At 38.6% G+C, this 20,366-nt stretch overlaps 1 protein-coding gene across 1 annotated transcript in view; it reads left to right on the top strand.

Moving 5' to 3' along the window:
* ptc (protein patched) overlaps positions 1-18,680 on the top strand; it is a 110,899-nt gene extending 92,219 nt beyond the window's left edge. Inside the window, exons 7-19 of the mRNA XM_076185468.1 lie at positions 2,955-3,047; positions 7,711-7,832; positions 8,226-8,373; positions 8,845-8,988; positions 9,834-10,088; positions 10,464-11,472; positions 11,639-11,793; positions 12,539-12,700; positions 13,768-13,955; positions 14,061-14,435; positions 14,614-15,176; positions 15,285-15,447; positions 17,227-18,680. Coding sequence (XP_076041583.1) covers positions 2,955-3,047; positions 7,711-7,832; positions 8,226-8,373; positions 8,845-8,988; positions 9,834-10,088; positions 10,464-11,472; positions 11,639-11,793; positions 12,539-12,700; positions 13,768-13,955; positions 14,061-14,435; positions 14,614-15,176; positions 15,285-15,445 — 3,375 coding nt within the window. The 3' untranslated portion in view covers positions 15,446-15,447; positions 17,227-18,680. The remainder of the gene's footprint in view (positions 1-2,954; positions 3,048-7,710; positions 7,833-8,225; positions 8,374-8,844; positions 8,989-9,833; positions 10,089-10,463; positions 11,473-11,638; positions 11,794-12,538; positions 12,701-13,767; positions 13,956-14,060; positions 14,436-14,613; positions 15,177-15,284; positions 15,448-17,226) is intronic.
* Positions 18,681-20,366: the final 1,686 nt, after the last annotated feature.

Genomic DNA, 20,366 nt, shown 5'->3' with positions numbered 1-20,366 from the left:
CCTTCATGCCAAGACTGTACATGCGTTGTGTCTTCAGTAAAAAAAAAAAAAAAAAATCACAATACATATTCAGTGTGGCTTACCCCTGTAAAGCCCACAGTAACAGTCATCTCCCAATATTGAAATATAATCCTCAATATGGTTGTTTTGGTGCCAGTTTTGTTTATTTGAAAATAAGAAAGAAACTTTTTTTTTTTAATCGAGTAATAATGGATAGGATATTCGGTAAGTTGTGAGGAAATGCGGGTCAGAATTACTGCCAGTGTGCGCGCGACATGTTCCTATTTTAGTGGTGAATGACGCCGCCCCGGCTTACGAGGTGTTTTGTTTGGCAAGAAACTTAAGCGGCCGGACAGTTTTTCTTGACGGCAGCTCGGGCTTAGAGTTGGTTGTGTAACAAGTTTTTTAGTTTGCAAAAAATTAATTCACATGTATGATGAGATTAGTGCTTTGCGTGTGGATGTCTGTTGGTGATTTAAGTGCGTGTGTGTGCGTGATGTAAGGATTTTTATTAGCGGCTGGAAATCTAGCATATCACACGTCAGATTATGTTTATGTTTACGAGGAATATTATTGGTGCCCCGAAGTACTCGCTGATCACTTCTTCCAACCTGCTGGTCTCGAATTTCCCTTTTTCTAAAGAATACCATTAATTCCGGCAGTTCACATCTAAATAGCCTTTACACTAGGTTTCTAATGTAGTCTCGCGTTCCTGAATGGAGTACTGACTGCATGGTTGATGCAGTCACTTTTAAAGACCTTAATTAGACCAGGTCACTCTGCATTATTTTATGATTGGGGACTAATTTCCTTGCAAGAAAGAATGATAGTCATTTTTAACTTTTGTTTTCCATTCATTATGCCACGCTCCTGAAGTCTCTCCTTTACCATCTTTATGTCTTTTGCTGAAAAATCTCGCTTGAAATATCTTGCTAAGGACTTTCTATAAATCCATCTTTGTGCGTGTTTGTTTGATTCACCATGGTCTTGGATCACGTGTTGGACTCGTGACCGACAGCTGTTACCTTCCAGGAAGAGAGGTCAGAGCTCATAGATGAACCTATGGGTAATCCTGTGACCTTACACGCACATACACACCCAACTCCCCGCCCATGAGAGTTAGAGTAACGACTCGCAGCGCAGCGATACTGAAATTATTTCAATCCTGGGCGGGATTCGAACCCGGACCGCCGTAGTGGCGGCAGCGAACGCTACCACTATGCCATTGAGTCGTGTGTGCGTGCGTGCATGCATGCATGCGTGTTGTCTGTGTAGACAAATTAGTTCGTGCTCAATTTTGCCATGGCTATTATCTGATCAGTGCTTAGATTTCAGTTTCCTTGTGATGCAATTGCTTAATTATTGAGATACTGTTGGATCCTAGGTTATTGATAGAACTCAAACTGAGGACGCGTTTCGAAGCATCATTCCTCAGCTTGAGCTCATTTTTGCTGATGACCTCCGCGAAAGTCTTGCGTTATTGGAACTACATTCCTTGCTCTTGTTGTGTTAAACGAGTACACACGTTGTTATGTTCCTGACCACGTTGTGGGTCGATGCTGCCCCTGGTGTCGACTTGCGAGGGCTTCCTCTGCCTTTCTCTTGCCATCTACGTCGCTACCTGGTACCCGACCCTCCCAGCGTTAGCAGTGAGAGGAAGGTGCTGGGGTGGCCATGAGGCGTCAAGCAGATTAATGAGAATTTTGAATTTCCGAACGTGTGTTCCTCTACATTGTCAATAATGATCGCTTTCAATTTGACCGATGTTGGGTTTGTTTTTTGTTTGTTGTAAATTCGGGTGCAACAAATTTTGAAGTCGACTGCACAGCATTTGCTGTAATTCATGTGTAAGCGCTTCATAGATATACTAAGGTACAAGCGAAACTAAATTATATTACCGATTTAACAATTTCGGCAAGATCTTAAAAAATACAGGAAATCTGAAGGATTTACATCGTAAAATTAAGGTTGGCCATGCCCAACACGTCATCGTCAACCGTCATTTTACTTTAAAATGTGTGACGGTAGGTAATTGCAGTAAAGCATGTCTAATTCCAAATTGCGGTGTCAGTAAAAAAAATCAGTATTGTTGGTTTCATACGTATTGAATTTGATCAAAGACAACTTCGACTTCAGAAGCTTTGATTGTTTCCTATATTGAAATGTGTGCATCAGTAAGTTCAGTGTCAAATTACAGCCGACCACCCTGATCAACCCAAGTGATCAAAACGCATCGGTCATGGAGCGTCGATCATTGTAAATCATGTGAAAATTGATTAAGCATTAACTATTATAATATTTCATCAAATAACAAAACCATAAAATTTCCCCTTGTGCCCCACGTGGTGAAACTAGTTGAAAATATTCGATCTGATATATTGTTTACATCTTGCCAACCCATCAATGCATTCCACGATGCGATGATGTCGCCCGTGTTTTGAATCTACAGGGATTGTTAAGCCGCCTGATTTCAAGGGTTTGTAGAGTAAGTCATAAGGCTAATTGTTACCTATGAATTAAAAAAAAATCTATATTATGGGCTAAGGCTGCCACAACGCTTTAGTGAGTAAAAATTAAGTGTTATTTCTAATGCACTGCGGGTAACGTCGTTTTCCCGCGAACCTATGCCATACCTCGATGATGATGATTATTATTATTATTATCATTATTATTATTATTATTATTATCATTATTATTATTATTACTATTATTATTATTATTTATAATTATTATATTATTATTATTATTATTATCATCGTAATTTATACAGAATGTCAAACAAGATTAGGTTACTGCTGTGCTTCCCGAGTTGTGTGAGTGAAGGAAAAAAAAAGTGTTGGGAAAATATGTTCTCGCGTGTAGTAAGGTTGATACGAACATGGACATTGTCTCTCCATCCTGGAGATCTCAGTCTAATCCCTTGTACTCATTTACCCTTGTGTGTCTGCCCTCAGGCTGGAATCACCACCGCTTACCAAGAGAAGCCCTGCCTGGACCCGAGTGACCCCCTGTGTCCAGCGACCACCCCGAACAAACAGTCTGGACAGGTTAGTATCTTCGTGTGTGTGATTCCCTATGGTCTTAGATCACGTGTTGGACTCGTGATCGACATTTATTTCCCTCACGCTGGAGAGCTTAGAGCTCGTATATGACCGATCTATGGGTAATACTGTGAGCTCACCCACACACAACTCCCCGCCCACAAGAGTTGGAGTAATGACTCGCAGCGCAGCGATACTGAAATTATTTCAGCCCTGGGCGGGAGTCGAACCCTGACCGCCGTAGTGGCAGGCGAGAATTCCAACCACAGCACCGCGAGAATTCCAACCACAGCACCACGAGGTGTTTGTGTGCAGGAAAACCATCGGAGAAAAAGAGTGGACTATAAGATCTCTCTTCAGACAAACAGTACAGTTTGTTTGAAGATGTAATACACGAAATACTTCACCGTATAATGTCTATTTTCTCCTGTGGTTTTTCTTACAGTTATATTCCACGGTGAAGTGGTTCCTGCATGTATGTATGTATGTGTGTATATATATATATATATATATATATATATATATATATATATATATATATATATATATATATGCATGTGCAAATTTTTTTCTTTCTTTTTTAAGTTTCCTGCATCTGTCTGATGGGTTTTAGTGATGATAAAAAATTGTGAAGGATGATCAGTTGAGTTGAGACTCAGGTTTAAGCTCCAAGTTACCAGAGGTGGAAGAGTGAGGGGATACACAAGCTAATAACGACACAGGTTGTATTCCCAAATTCAAGCTTTTGGAGTCTACTTTTACCCATTTGAATGCCTTGCCAGTATTGTGTTAGATCGTGTGTTAGAGCTTGGAGTTCATATAGTTTGATCAACAAGTAATGTGACCTTATGCTCACCACACATCCAGAGTGGGACGCGAACTCGGTACCGCCGTATAGTAGTTTATGACGCTAACCACGACACCAACGTTTTTCGTGTATGTGTGCGCGCGTGCGTATACCGTATATGTAGGAGAATAAATAGGAAATAATATAATAGTCTCGTATATAAACCCGTTATCTAAGGTATCCTGAAATGCTCAATTAGATATCGGGTTTTACTTTGTGTCTGTGGTCGGTTCAATTTACTAACGTGACAAAGACGAATTGGGTGAAGATAGACTTATCACAAGATTTATTATTCTCACCACGCCGCGCCCTTGACGACATATTTAGATGTGGACATTAGTGTTACCATGCAAAAACGAGGTTGCAAAATTAGTTTCGTTTATTTAGTGGGTGGTTGTCAAACTGAATTGATGGAGCGAAACTTTAGTCGAGTGTTGACGTTTTTAGCAAGAGCTCTGCCCAGTGTAGCTTCGTTTAGCAGATGCGTTTATGGTTATCATTATTGTTATTGTATGGATGCGTAAAATTCATCTCTGCTTAATTTTGACGGTTAGGGCAATTTTTTGTTTAAGAAAATGAATAATGAAAAAAATACGAATTTGCTCCATCTAGACTCGGGAGTTTGTGAGCGTGTTCTCAGTGTACTCTCATCACATGCAGTAATATACCTTATCTCCCTTTATGTTCAATTTGGTATGTAGTGGCATCCGTAGGATAATAGTTTTCACCTCAAATTTCTCTGACAATCTGAAGCCCCACATGGATTGTCAAATTCTCAGTTTCTCTCACAGAGCTCTCTCTGTCTAAGAAGAAACATAAGAACGTCGCTTGTGTGTTCGATTAGTACGGAAACTTACCTGCTCATACAAATAGGAGGGGAACAGGTGCCAGTTCCTAGCTCTCCGTGTGCTGAAAATGTGGAAGTACTGTCAGAATTGATCCACTAGATATATAAGGCCCATTCCGGGAACCGAGTGTCAGCCCCTCTGGGCTGCACCTTTACATGGAAGGGAGGGTGATGGCAGGTTTTGAAGACAGCCGGCAGGATAACTGACATCCATCTTGCATATGCATCGTTGATCCCTCCCTAATTAATGTAATTTCATAATAGTTGGATGTTTATGATTATTCGTAATAAAATATTTTTCAACAGTTTAAATTACAATAGTTTAAAGTTGTAACTCACGAGAAAATAACTTAATAATATTAATGTAGGTTTGTGTGTGTGTGTATACCGGTATATACGTGTGTGTGTGTGTATATATATATATATATAAATATATAATATATATATGTATATATATAATATATATATATATATATATATACGTATATATATATATATATATATATATATATATATATATATATATATATATATATATATATACATAATCACATTGAATTAATCCCCATCATCTTTTAAACCGGAATATATACTATTTACTCGAGACCACCCAGGCACGCTTGACATCAAGAGTTCATCTTCTCCCTTTCACTCTCACCAAGGAAAAACGTTACTCTTATCATGCAGTTGTATATATGTATGTATATATATATATATATATATATATATATATATATATATATATATATATATATACATATATATATCAGGAATGAGTCCGATAAAGTCAAATTTTTCTTTTTTTGGTTAAAAATCAAACGCACTTGGGTTGAACTTTACACGGGTCTTCCAATGCGATTAAGTACGTTGTAAACCGGAGTGGAGTTTACTCTCTTAACCAGTGGCTTACTCCAATTCTGAGTAGGTGGGTTTGCACCACAGCAGTCAGAGGAGAAGCGGATGTCGGATGCCCCCACCTGTCGTGTGTATGTGTGCAAGCGCACGTAATTGCGTGTATAGAAATAATATCACGGGAGTAAAAACTACAGTAAATTTGCCCGTTGCTGGGTGGGAATTAAATAATTCCATTGTAATCATGTACATCGGCTTCATCTTATGACAGAGGAGAAAGAAAGAATTAAAAAATAAATATATATATATATATATTTAAAATGGAATTTGGTCTCAAAGGCTTCAGGGTTGGATCTGTCAGCATTTGTCAGCCTTGAGAGATCCGACAGCAGTCGTCAGACATAAGTCCGCCATTGTTCCCACGACGATTTTGCCCGACAACCTCATTAGGCTGTGGTTCACTCTCGTCTCCCCCGTCCCCTCCAATCATCCCCACCTCCTTTGCCGTGAACCCTATTATTATTTTATGCAAACAGATGTCCTGGATAACGTCCAAACGGTTTATCGTATACATGAATGATGGCTAAGCAAACAGCCAGCAGGTTTGATAACTTTGTCGTCGGAGGGGATCTTGTGTGTGGCCTTACAATCTTCTGTCAGAGGTCGAGAAGTTCTCATCCATTACGAAACTTAAATTGCCTTCTTCCTGTGCCCCATCTCTTCAGTGTATCATTTTTTTTTCTTCGTCTCTTATTCAGTGCCAGTTGATACTTGACTGCGTGCCCAGAAGCGATCCGGTAGACACACTATCTCGACTTCGCTTCGCCTGATTCCGTTGACATGCTAACGCCAAATGTAGTCATGTATTGTTGAACACTTGATATATAAAACATTTTCTTGTAATAGTATTGATTTACTATTATTATTATTATCACTATTATTATTATCATCACTATTATTATCACTATTATTATTATTATTATAACAAAATTGTATTACTGGAATAACTACGAAAATACATTTGTGTAACATATAGTTGGACAGGTTCGAGCGAGCACATACAAAAGTTACACAGGTTTAGGAATTCATGTGTAATTGGAACACATTCAAACACCTCATAAAAAACAGAAACTTGTGTGACCAGAATCTTGGCAATAAATAGTTCACTACAATAAACATCGTAAGTAGGAAGAAAATTCCCCAGATTGTACCCTCACGGTACAGGTCAAATCTCAGGAGATTTACTCGAATGCTTCGACTTAGGTGGATCCTCGAGCACACTCGCTTTCGTTTTCAGGGAAATTATTTCAGGTGTTGTTTTCCTCTCGTTTTGTACTGGTTTGTGCGTCTGATCCAGAATTGTTATTTTCACGCAGGTTATAGATACGTTTGTTGTGGTAATGCTTTAAAAATTCGCGTGTTTAATGAAAACCGAACTGGCCTTAATAACCATTATTTACGTTCTCGTGGGATTGTGAGGTGGTGTGACCCAACCAACAGATAAGACCGATACACCGCGTGTTTTCTCAGGTACTCAGACCCCCTGCTTGTCACACAGTAACTCTCCTTCGAAGCTGTTTGTGAGATTTGCGTTTGTTTTCGCTGGAGATAGAAATCATTGAACTTAATCCTATGACGTGTACTTTATCTTCTATTTGTCTCTTCTTAAGCAAAATCACAAAGATGGCATGATAATAAATTGTACATTTGAAATAATAAGCGATTATCTCGATATCAGATGTCCGTGTCTGAATTGTGCAAAGTTGTGCGATTTGCTTTTGTTTTCGCTGAAGATTGAAATAATTGAACTTAATCCTATGCCGTATATTTTATCTTCTATTTGTCTTTTCTTGAGTAAAATTACAAAGATGCCATAGTAATGAATTGTAAGGTACATTTGAAATAATATGCGATTAGCTCGATACCAGGTGTCGTGTCTGAATTGTGCAAGGTTCATTGTCTCGATATTTTTTTTATAATTATATCTTCACAGTTTGCAACAATAAATATTCTAGATGGTTGCAATGGGGGACTGTATGTACAATGTGCTGATGTTTATCGTGATTGTGTTCAGTTAGTCTGAGTATCTGATGGCATGTATTTGAAATCTGTTCTTGTTTCAGCCCCCTGATGTCGGAGCAGAGTTAACTGGAGGTTGTTACGGTTTCGCGGGCAAGTATATGCACTGGCCGGAAGACCTCATCGTCGGGGCGACCACAAAGAACAAGACGGGGCACATTAAGGAGTAAGTTGTTTCATTTGTTTTATCTGTACCACTTGCTTGCAGTGGTTGTTCGGTGGCTTGTGTAATTCACTGCAATTAGGTGCCAGACTTAATTTGATTGTTAGTGAATTGCCAACCACTTGAAAATATTAATTGGTAACTTGTCGACGTTTCAAGATTAGTCTCTGTTCCAGTTACGAACAGTTTGTTTCTTTCTATTGCCTGTAATTCAATAATCTCTCAAGTATGAACTGAACATTTTCTTTGTGTCGTTTCATTGATTAATTGTCAGACACTAAAGACCGTCGTCTGACATTTCAAAATTAGTCCTTGTCTCTAGTACAAACAGATTTCATACCATAACCCTAAATTGCGTACGTTTTCAAACATTAACTGGAATTGTTCTTGATGCAGAGGGTTCGCTCTTCAAAGCATCGTGCAGTTGATGGGCTCAAAGAACTTGTATGAGTTCTGGCATGACCATTATCGTGTCCACTACCTCGACTGGTCGCAAGACAAGGCGGCAGCTATCCTTCAGGCGTGGCAGACGAAGTTCACTGAGGTTAGTAATAGGGTGGTTCTTTTGAGGTCTCACACAAATGAGTATCGAGCAGACTCTTACCCACCCACACACCTTGAAAGTCCTTCTCCCTACCTCCCTCACCTCCCTCACCTCTCTCTCTCTCTCTCTCTCTCTCTCTCTCTCTCTCTCTCTCTCTCTCTCTCTCTCTCCCTCCCTCCCTCCCTCCCTCCTCCTCCTCTCTCTCTCTCTCTCTCTCTCTCTCTCTCTCTCTCTCTCTCTCTCTCTCTCTCTCTCTCTCTCTCTCTCTCTCTCTCTCTCTCTCTCTCTCCTTTTCCCGAGTTCTTACTTCCCTACTCTCTCTCATTCTAACTGTAAGCGATTGTCATAATGTTTTTTATCTTTCTTTGCTCTCCCCACTCATTTCACTTCCATGGATTTGCCATATCTGATGTTGTTCTACCATGCTCACATAAATCACAGTTTATCTAATGTCACTTTACTTTGTTGCAGGAAGTAAAGAACATAACTGAGGGAAGTTACAACGAAACGCGTCATTACAACATCCACCCGTTTTCAGAAGCTTCCCTTGGTGACCTTCTCAGACAATTCTCTGAGGTCTCAGTCACAAAGCTCTCCATGGGATATGTCCTGATGGTAATTATTAACATTTTTTAACGTTGTATGAATCGGTTTTATATAAGAAGAATGTGTAATGAAGTAGATGTATCAGCAAGGGACCAATGACAGGTATCTGTTTGTGGTGGTTCAGCAAGATGGACAGTGGAGTTACAGTGAGTCCTCTTTATACGATAATTCTTTATCCGGTAAATTCACAGTTACGGTATTTGGTAAATACTACCCTCGATTCTATTTACGGTAAGAAAAATTCACAGATACGGTATCCACTAGATATTTTGAAGAGGAAAGAGCAGGGAGAAGGTACGTCTGCCATATCCTATTATTACATGTTATAATGGGTTCGGTATACGGTAATTTCAATTTGCAGTAAGGTTTTCAGGAACACATATGTACCGTATATCGAGGACTTACTGTACCCATTTTCATAGCCCATCAACCCCCTTACTTCTAAAAGGAGGTGCAGCCTTGAGGGGCTGACACTCGGTCTTCTGACTGGGCCCAAGATATCTCTATCAGTCTCAGCTGTATTTCTTACACCTTTTCATACATGGAGAGCTGACAACCAGCAACTGCTCCCATCCTTCTAAAACTTTTAGCTGGTGACAGAAACAATTTCACAACAATACAACACAAACAACAGGTCAAAATTTCTTTTTAAGAGAGATCTGGGAAAATATGAGGACCATTGACAGCCACTATGGGGCTGTGGATTTTCCACTTAGTGAAACTAAAGGTGAAAGTTATTATTATTATTATTTTTATTATTATTATTATTATTATTATTATTATTATTTATCATATCAGTATGCCAATTAACATGACTTGGATTATACAACTAAGTCTTCTTTATTCAACAACAGGTCATTTACGCCAGCTTGTCCCTGTTGAAGATGTCAGATCCAGTTAATTCTCAGTGTGGCCTCGGGGTGGCAGGAGTGTTACTTGTGGCTGTGACAGTGGCTGCTGGCTTGGGTTTGTGTGCCCTTCTTGGCCTGCCATTCAATGCTTCCACCACCCAAATTTTGCCCTTCATTGCCTTGGGCCTGGGTGTAGATGACATGTTTCTCCTTGCTCACACATTTGCAAAAACATCAGATACAATCATACCATATCAGGTAAGAAGTTTGTTATTACTGTTGATCATTTCTGTTCATATTAATAAATTTGGCTACCCCCCGTGTAAGGGGGAAAAAGCCTTTGGTATATGTATGTATGTATTAATAAACTTGAACTGTGTGATATAATGAGCTCTCACTAACTACTTGAGATAATTTTCACCTAAAGTCATACTCATTGAGAAACAATTATCAAAGTATTATATAAACTTCTTATTTAAAACATTATTTCATCTCATGAAATGGTTGTAGAGATCATGAATATATGGATTCATATGGGTGAAATTATGTTTTGTTTTTAATATTCTTTATTGTAGTGAAGAAGATTTATGTATGCATCCATCAACTTATTTTTCTTCCTCCTCTTCCCCTCAGGATGTCATTGGAGAGGTCCTGAAACGAACTGGAGTATCAGTGGTACTAACGTCAGTCTGCAATGCATGTGCCTTCTTTGCTGCAGCTATTGTCCCCATTCCTGCTCTTCGAATGTTTTGCCTCCAAGCGGGTCTCCTGGTTCTTGTGAGCCTTGTTGCCATGCTCGTTGTCTTCCCTGCTGTCATGAGCCTGGACCTCAGGAGACGGCATGCCCGTAGGATAGACCTATTTTGTTGCATACCAGGTCCTGTACCAGACCAAGTCATCAGTTTACAGCCATCAGAAGAAAGTCAGGTCAAGAACAAACACTCGGCACCAGCTCATCGTGAAAGTCCTCGACAGTGCCAAGTTGTACCATACAGTGACACTCCTAAAAAGACAGCAGTCACCCGAGCTCTTTCTACCTGTGCTGGGGGGACTGTTACATCCGTCATGTCTGAACTTAGTCCCCCAAAGATTCCACTTGAGTGTTGGGTAACTCCGACAGCAAACCCTTACTCTCCTTCAGCACCATCCATAGAATCCCTGGCAACAGTAGCCTCAACACGTGACTTGGTAGATACTGAACAGAATAATAGTGGACATGTGCCCTTCAAGACATGGCTGGCTTCTGTGAATCGAAAGTTTTCAGAGTGGTCTGTAAGTAAATGGGCAAGAGAAGTATATGGCCCTTTTGTTACAAAAACATCTGTAAAAGTTGTGTCAGTGATTGGATTAATGGGGCTGCTCGGAACAGCCTTGTGGGGAATGAGTCGTGTAACAGATGGGCTTGACTTGACTGACATTGTTCCAAGGCATACCCCCGAATTTGCTTTTCTTAACGCACAGCAAAAGTATTTTGGGTTCTACAATATGTTTGCTGTTACACAAGGCAACTTTGAGTACCCAACAAATCAACAGCTTCTTCATGAATATCATGAAACATTCACTCGTGTCCATCATATAATAAAGAATGATGATGGTGGTCTACCTGAGTTCTGGCTCTCTCTCTTCAGAGATTGGCTTATAGGTAAGAATTAACTTTATTATTTTACATTTCCTTTATGTTTATTTCCTTGGGGAAGTCATATGTATAATATACTGTATACCCAGTGACTGGCATAATTCTTTCTCCAAAGGAATTATCACATTTATTTATTCATTTACTTATTTTTTCCTATCTCTTTTCCTTGCAGAGCTTCAGAAGGCTTTTGATAGAGATTTCCGTGATGGCTGCATCACCCAGGAAAAATGGTTCCACAATGCTTCTGATGAGGGTGTATTGGCTTATAAACTTCTTGTGCAGACAGGCCATGTTGACAATCCCATTGATCGATCCCTTGTAACTCAGGTGAGATGCTTTATTTTGTGTATTAGTGTTGTTCTTTTATGGTCCTCTTTCATAGAACTTGTGTGTGTGTGTGTATATATATATATATAAATAAATATATATATATATATATATATATATATTTTTATATATATATATATATATATTTTTATATATATATATATATATATGTATATACATATACATATACCGAAATGGCCCTTTCCCCATTATAAGAGAGGTGGTCAGCCAAGGCATGCACCCACCTTTCACACATCTAACGCCCATTAGTTTTCCCTTTTATCTTAGCTCCATGTAGATTAACCACTTCAGTGCATGTCAAATTCTTGCTTGCATTATCAGCTGCCATATGCAAAATTTATTACACAACTCGCATTATAAAATATAAAGTCACTGCTGTATTACTCATTCTCTTTTACTCTGAGTAATAATAAACACAGAAAACATGATCTAACCAGTTCACAGAATCCTGGGATGACTCATGTCCATCTACAAAAAATATATATAATCAAGGTGCCGATTCCAGCATCTTCGTGTACCCACTTGTGCCTCATGATGCCTACATAGGAATTATTGTATAGAAGTGGTTAAGGGAGTCAAAGTACCCCCGCCCATTATAAACAAAATTAACTGTGATTTTTAGTGAATTGTCAGAAATGAAAATACAGTTTTTTATGTTGAAAATACTAGATGAGCTGAGGGGTAGAAAGTGGCTTCAATTCAATCGGGATCTTTTTGTTTACAGGTGCGGTTAGTTGATGGCAATGGGATCATCAATCCAAAAGCATTTTATAATTATTTAACAGCTTGGGTCAGTAATGATGCCTTAGCATACAGTGCCTCCCAAGCAGATCTTCAGCCTGAACCTCGAATATGGATCCATGAAAGACATGACTATGAACTTAAGGTATTTATAGATCTCATTTGAAAGTCACACAAATGGTAATTGAAAAATATACATATACCAAGAGCTTTTCCCCCCTTACAAGAGAAGTAGCCAAAGTTAAAGGCATAAATCCACTCCCACCTATTTCATCCCCACATACTTCACTCCCATTCACCACCCCTCCCTCTCTCTTTTCTTGGCTCCTTCTGGATAATAGGTCATCCCTGCATCTCACCCACTGCCCTGGGTCAGAAGCAATTCAGCAAGATATAGCACATCCACAGCAAGGCTACTTCATTTAATTGGCAACACCCCCTCTCTGTCCTATTATGCAGAAAAAGAGAAGATGGGGAAAAATCCCTCTGCATTGCATCGAATATCATTCGCACATACTCCTTAATCCCCACACCCCTCACCCACTCCCTTCCATGCATCACAGCATCATCCATATGCAACCATTCTCCATTCACCCCTATCTTCTGTCTTCTCCCTACCTCAACAGACATCCCCCCATTTCCCAATGCCCCATTTACCCCATCCATCCATCTCATCCATGCTCATCCCCCCAACTTCATTCCATCTACCTCTGCCTGCCACACTTCTTTCACTAATTATTCTTCACTTATTCTTTCCATGTGTCCAAACCATCCCAATACTCTTTCATCAATCCCATCTCCCAACTCCTTTTCCACTCCCACTCTCCTCCTCACCTCCTTGTTTCTTACTCTATCCAGCCTAGTAACCCCTACCATACTTCTCAGACATTTCATCTTGAATATATTTAAACTCTTTCTCTCTTCCTCTCTTATGTGCCTTCATGTCTACCCTGTCATAAACCTTTGCCAAATCCATAAAGACAAAAAAAAAAAAAAAATCCTTACCTTTTCCCAAAGCTTTCTCCCATATCTGTCTTACCACAAAAATCTGATCCACACAACCCCTACCTTTCCTAATCCCACACTGTTCCTCACCAATTACTCACTCTGTTCCTCTCTTAATCTTCTCAATCAAAACCCTCCCATTGAAAAATATATGAAAGGAAATGATATATAGAAAATTAATTATTAAATTTTCTCTTGGATTTGCAGATTCCAAAAAGCCCGCCTTTGGTCTATGCACAACTTCCATTTTATTTACACAAGCTTAGTGACACTGCAGCAATCACCGAAATGATTGAATCAGTTCGAAGTATATGTATTAAATTTAAGGAAAAGGGTTTACCCAATTTTCCTACGGGTGTTCCTTTTACATTCTGGGAACAGTACATTAAACTAAGGTATGTTTCATTTTACGCTGTTTAATGCTACTATGTAATGAATGTTTAGAAATTGTTTATTTCATTTCACTTCATCATGTGTGACTTATTAATTTTCTTTTCCAGATTTTTCCTGCTTTTGGCACTTTTGGCAGTATTGGTTGCTGTATTTCTAGTATTGACAGTGGTGCTTATGAACATGTGGGCTGCAGCTATTGTGGTCTTCCTCTTAGCCACCATGGTCGTTGAGCTCTTTGGCATAATGGGCATAATAGGCGTGAAGTTATCGGCAGTTCCAGCTGTCTTACTTATTGTTGCCGTCGGATTAGGGGTTGAATTTATGGTCCATGTGACAGTGGGATTTCTGACTGCTCTTGGAGACCGCAACCGAAGAGTCATGTTATCCCTAGAACACATGACGGCCCCTGTGGTGCACGGAGCAATATCAACCTTGCTGGGTGTCATCATGCTTCTTTTCTCAGAATTTGATTTTATTAGAAGGTAGGTAATCAAAATCACTCTAACTCTCTCTCACATTAGTTCATTCATAAGGATAAAGTAGTCATATTTATTTTCCCATTGTTATTATTGAAGGTTATTGCATATGTGCATATAAGTGACACATAAGAATAAATAATATATATGAGAAACACAATTATATATATTTTTTCTGTTTCAGATATTTTTTCTATGTCCTCTTCGCACTCACTCTCCTGGGTATGGTAAATGGGCTGTTGTTTTTGCCTGTTGTGCTTTCACTGGTTGGTCCACCTGCAGAAGTAGTTCCGAGAGGAGACCCTGATAGGCTCCCTATGCCTTCCCCACCACCTTCACCAAATCAGAACTACTCTCACTCACATGGTTCACGTGAAAGCAGCAGCAAGCATGGCAGCTGTAGAACACATGGAGGAAGACACTCTTCTCACAGTCGTCAAGATTTCTCTTCATCCTCTAGACGTGGTAGCGGACTTAATCCTCGTTTTGCTGGATCTAATCTGTCACTCACCACAATAACTGAAGAGACTAACTCTTCCCAGTCACTGCATTCATCTCATGAAATTGTTGTAGAACCACAGGTAGTTGTTGAAACAACTACGTACACAGGTGGTTCCACAGTTTCATCTTCATCTCCAGTGGATGGCTCCTCACATACTGAGAGTAGTACCACATCAGCTCCCCATGTTACAACTAAAGTCACAGCTACAGCCAAGGTTAAAGTGGAACTTCATGCACCTCTACCAGGTACGTATTGTTAGATTTGAACAAATAACATGGTTATATTTTACAAATAGAAATTTAAAGTTATGTAAATTCTGTATTTTTAATATTGAGTGTAAATTTACTCTATAGGTACAGTAGAACCAAACTACAGAAGTGTACGACGGAGTAGTAGGCGTGGTAGCAGCAGTGTAATAAATCCCTCATCTTCAAACGGTACCTCAAGTACATGGTCTTCAAACTCGCCAAGAGTATCAGACCAAGAAACTGATGTAGATGTCAGCCACAAATAAAGGTATGTGTTTCTTATTTGATTGTACAGTATCCTTAGTACATTCATATGTTCATACATACATACCAAAATGTCACATATATAAAGGGGCATGGCTAATTCAAGAACATAAATCCACTCAACACACATCCTACATTGCCCCTCCCACCTGATAACCTTGTGGATGAAAGACCATCTGTCTCATAACATACTCCTTAGATCTAAGGCAGTCCAGCAAGATGCACTTGCACAGCAGGCCCCAACAACTAATACTACAATATACAAAGAATGCATATGCTCAGTGATGAATTATGCAAGCCCCACATGAGCCCCTAATCTCACTGAGACACACCTCAACAGCCTTCAGACCATACAAAACAAAACCTTAAAGACAATTACAGGCTGCATAAATACAACACCTACAGACCATCTACACTATAAAACAACCTTGACATGAGATGCACACAAACACTTGCTGCAGCCTCCACAAGCACTGCACACCCACTACACTACATAGCAGAACACCCACACATGCTAAGAAACATCAAAACAACACCCAAATAACTATATTGCACACAAATACTTTCTTCTCTTTCTCCTTCACAACCAACAGACACCAGCCTCTGGAAACATATCCATAATCATATCACTCACTGCTCCATCAACAAATTGAAAGACAACACATTGCAACATGCCAGACCCCCTGATATCCATCTCTCTGAATCCCCCCCCCCCCGTAATCACAGAGTCCACTTGGTCAGACTGCAATGCAGCCATCATCTAGCCCTTGTAAACTACCACAAGGGGCATTGCAGATATGCAGGATGTAACACTTTGCCTCATACTATACAACACATTATGGAAGTTTGCATTGTACACCATCATACATGCCAACAATATAATATACATTCTATAAAGGATTTGTGGGAAAACCCCACTTTAGCTGTGGGGTTTCCTTAGAGAAACAGGACTGCTTGACCAGACAGTCAAGGGAATGACAACAACAACAGCTGTAGTTTTACTCCCAGTTAACTAATTTATTTATGTTATATGTATTATGGTACTTGTCACATGGCTACCATTCTATCAGAGATGCCCTGACCAGAGCTCATGATATCATTAGTTTGTGAAAACATCATACATACATACATATACCAAAGGCTTTTTCCCCCTTACACGGGGGGTAGCCAAAAAGAAAAAGGCATAGAAATCACTCCCACCCATTTCATTTCCCATATATTCCACTCCCCTCCACCCTCCTCCCTCCCTCCTATCTTGGCACCTCCTGGATGACGGGTCATCCCTGCATCCTGTCCACTGCCCTGGTATGAAAACATCATACTAACATAAAAACATTCATGTATATTTTGTATTCTGACCTGGGTGGTGGAAAGGAGACAAGGATGACTCTTCATCCAAGAGGAGTTTAGATGAGAAGGAAACAGTGGGTGGTGGATGGGAGTGGAATGGGTGGGAGTAGGTGCATGCCTTGCCTGGCTACCTCCCTTATAAGGGGAAAGAGGCCCTTGGTATATGGATAGATTTTATACCAATAATTAGGATACCTACCAGACTTGAAATTAAGTGAAGTATTTGTTTTTGGGCAGTGGGCGAGATGCAGGGATTACCCGTCATCCAGGAGGAGCCAAGATAAGAGGGAGGGGTGGTGAATGGGAGTGTATGTGGGGATGAAATAGGTGGGAGTAGATTTTACACCCTCTTTTTTTTTTTTTTTTTTTTGTATATCTATGTATTTGTTTTAGAGGTGAAGTATTATTTATTGTTTTCTCTAACTGTTTACAGGTGTCAACCTCGATCTCTGCAGTGGTGCTACATGGCTTTCAACAGAAATTAATTGCAGTTGAAATGAATAATACACATAGTCGCTCCTTGAACATTGATCACTGTGCTGTGATAAAAATTGACACTGATATTCAAGTGCCATGTACACTGTTGAATGTTTATCAGACAAAAGACTACAAGGATGAACTGATACAAATAAAGCCAGTGTAATCAAATAGTGCAGTGAAGGAAGTGGACTGTTATGTGTCAGAAAGCTTTTCCAAAGACTTTACTAAGAGAAGTTGTAGTGGCCCATGTTTACACAAAGCATAGAAAGACCACAGTTGCACTTTGGTCTTGTGTTCAGCGAGACATATGTGGACCCTCATTAGGTGTAACTGAATGCTATTTTTTTCTTTTTGTGTGCGTGTGTGTGTCTGTGTATGTATGTGTGTGTGTATGATGCACAAGAAATGTCAGAACAGAACACTAATGTGATTACATAATATGACGGGTGTCTTTATTTCTTTCTTTTCTTAAATGTGGTGGTACTGCCAAGTCGTCCCTTCAGTATTATTCAAAAAAACAGGATTTTTAAATCTTCCTTTGTTTTTATTTTTTATTTTTTTTCTCTCACTAAGGGGAAGCTTACTTTTTCTTACGTAACTGGTATTAATATTTGATAACTGTTTTGTTCAGAATTACCTCACCTAACCATTAAGAAGGACAAATGTCCTTCCCTCTTTTGTTCTGATAAAGAACAGTTGACCATTTTGTGTCCATAGGTCAGTATTTTTGTTACTGAATTGAGCAATGTACCTGCTAATATTTACTTCTTCTTGTATAAAGGTTTTTGTGTTTAATTTATAACTAGAAAGGTCCACAGGAGTAGAGCAGCTTTATGCTTAAAGTTGTCAAAGATGTTTATGGCTAGGTTTAATTTAAGTAACATCAGGTGTTACTATTGATAGAACACCAATCCACTCTTCCATGGACATACTCATAGTTCTCACATACTAAGTGACTACAAGTGATTAAAGTCATGTAGCTACAAACCATATTAAGATAAACATTTGTGCATTTAGTTATAACATGCAAGTAGCTGACGATAGTTCTCCCCCCCTCCCCCTCCTTGACCTGAATTTTATGCACATACAATTAGATTACACTGAATTGTTTTTTTCAGTGTTTGTGTCAAAAATATTTTAACTTTCAGGTTAAAGAATACTAGTTTGTCAGAGTTTCCGTTCCATATCATTATTGTAAATAGGAAGTCTTGTCTAACCTTATCTATTCCAAAAGATACTTGTATATCATTCTTGTGATGTCTGATACACTTGCAAGAAAATATGTTGTATAGTATGTAATTAGTGTCACTGTAGAATAGACTATGACAGTATTTATTATTTTCATTGTATCATTTCTGTACATTCTATATGTATGTATATATGTGTTGCATGGATATACACACAAACTCATCCACATACTGTATATATATATATATATATATATATATATATATATATATATATATATATATATATATATATATATATATATATATATATATATGTGTTTATGTATACCTCAGTATGTATGTGTGTCTGTGTGTGTGTGTTTGTATATATATATATGTTTGTATTCAGGCATCCATCATTTAGAGCAGTTGATGCTTTAGAGAAAAATGGCATTTAAAACAAAAATGTAAAGTCCTTTGGAAAAAAATTATAGAAACAAGAAATTAGGGGAAATTCCCAATGGAATTTTGAACTAGGAAGATTTTTGGTAATATTTTCAAGTCAAATTAGATGGAGCAATCATGCAATTAAATATAAAATCAGGTAAACCCAATGTGAAAGCAAATTGGTAGGAAAAAAATATAAATGTTCTATATTACCTATTGCTCTCATCAAATGAGCATATGCCCCAACCCAGTAGGTGTTGCTGCTGACCTGTATTTTTATCTTTGTAGTGGTCACTTTGCTCTGGATGCATATGTGCATATCATTTCTTTTGAGAAGTCATTCACCTCCTCAGAGCAAGAACGGATGATTTGTTTCACCTAGCCTTGGTCATGGTTGAATCAATGATGCTAATGTGTTGTAATCAAATGCACATACTTTTATTCACATAAAACATTGCTTTAAACTTTGTATACGGTTTATAATTTCTTAGTGTAGCATTGTAAAACTGAACGGTTTACCTCCAAATAAGCACAGACGTACCTGTTTTGCCACAGAATGACTCTTCCATAAGGTAAACTAGTTAACGTTTTGAGGGAAGTATCGTAAACTTTCATTTTCATTAGGGACTCCCCTTTTTATAATACTAGACTATGCCAAACTGCTGGGAATCAAAGTTTTCACCTCTCTTGAAAGAGGGGAGCAACAAAAGTAAAAACTGCTTTGAAATTATCGTGTACTAAAAGAAAAGTGCTCTAATTGCATGATACCTGCAGATGTATGTATATGTATGTATTTTTCTATTCTAGTTTTTCAGTTAAGCTCTGACCTCAATTGAGGACAGCTGATTGAATTAAACAAACAAACACAATTCATATATTCACTCATTGACACTCCACCCTTCATGGATGGAAAAGCTCTGATCATTTCATAGAAAATTAATAATTACTCCATTATTACACTGTATGTTAGTATGTCATACCCCTTGTAAATAATGTACTTCACCTGTCACTATTAACATGCATGCTCATTGTCACCTCATGGTTGTTCTGTCCTATTTCTTAGTCATATCCTCTCCCACTCTCATTGGTTAATCAACAGGCTTAGTACCTGTAGCTTGTAGAATATGTTTTATTTGTAACCCATTTTTCATTCGTCATGAAAAGACCACCTCTACACACTGCATTATATCGTATCCCCAGTAAGTATTCATTTCCCCTTATGCATCCCAAGATTCCAAGCATACTTATGAAACTAATTTCCATTGGTAAAACAGTACTACTTCAGCTATTCATATAACATTTTAACTTTCATCCAAGCATCCTTTCCATTCTGTTCTCAGTATACTCACAGTGCAGTGCCTATGCACCATTTTCACCTTTCCAAAATGTAAACACACCTTAAAGTGTAACTTCAAAATTCTTTAGTAAAATAAAATCACTTCTAGATGATGCCAAACACTTTTCTTATTATTCGTTT

This window comes from Oratosquilla oratoria, chromosome 5, assembly GCF_046742065.1.
Source record: "Oratosquilla oratoria isolate Oo_2021 chromosome 5, ASM4674206v1, whole genome shotgun sequence".
Classification (NCBI taxonomy): domain Eukaryota; kingdom Metazoa; phylum Arthropoda; class Malacostraca; order Stomatopoda; family Squillidae; genus Oratosquilla; species Oratosquilla oratoria.
Note: the sequence above shows the minus strand (reverse complement) of the source record. Positions and strands in the feature narration are given on the sequence as shown.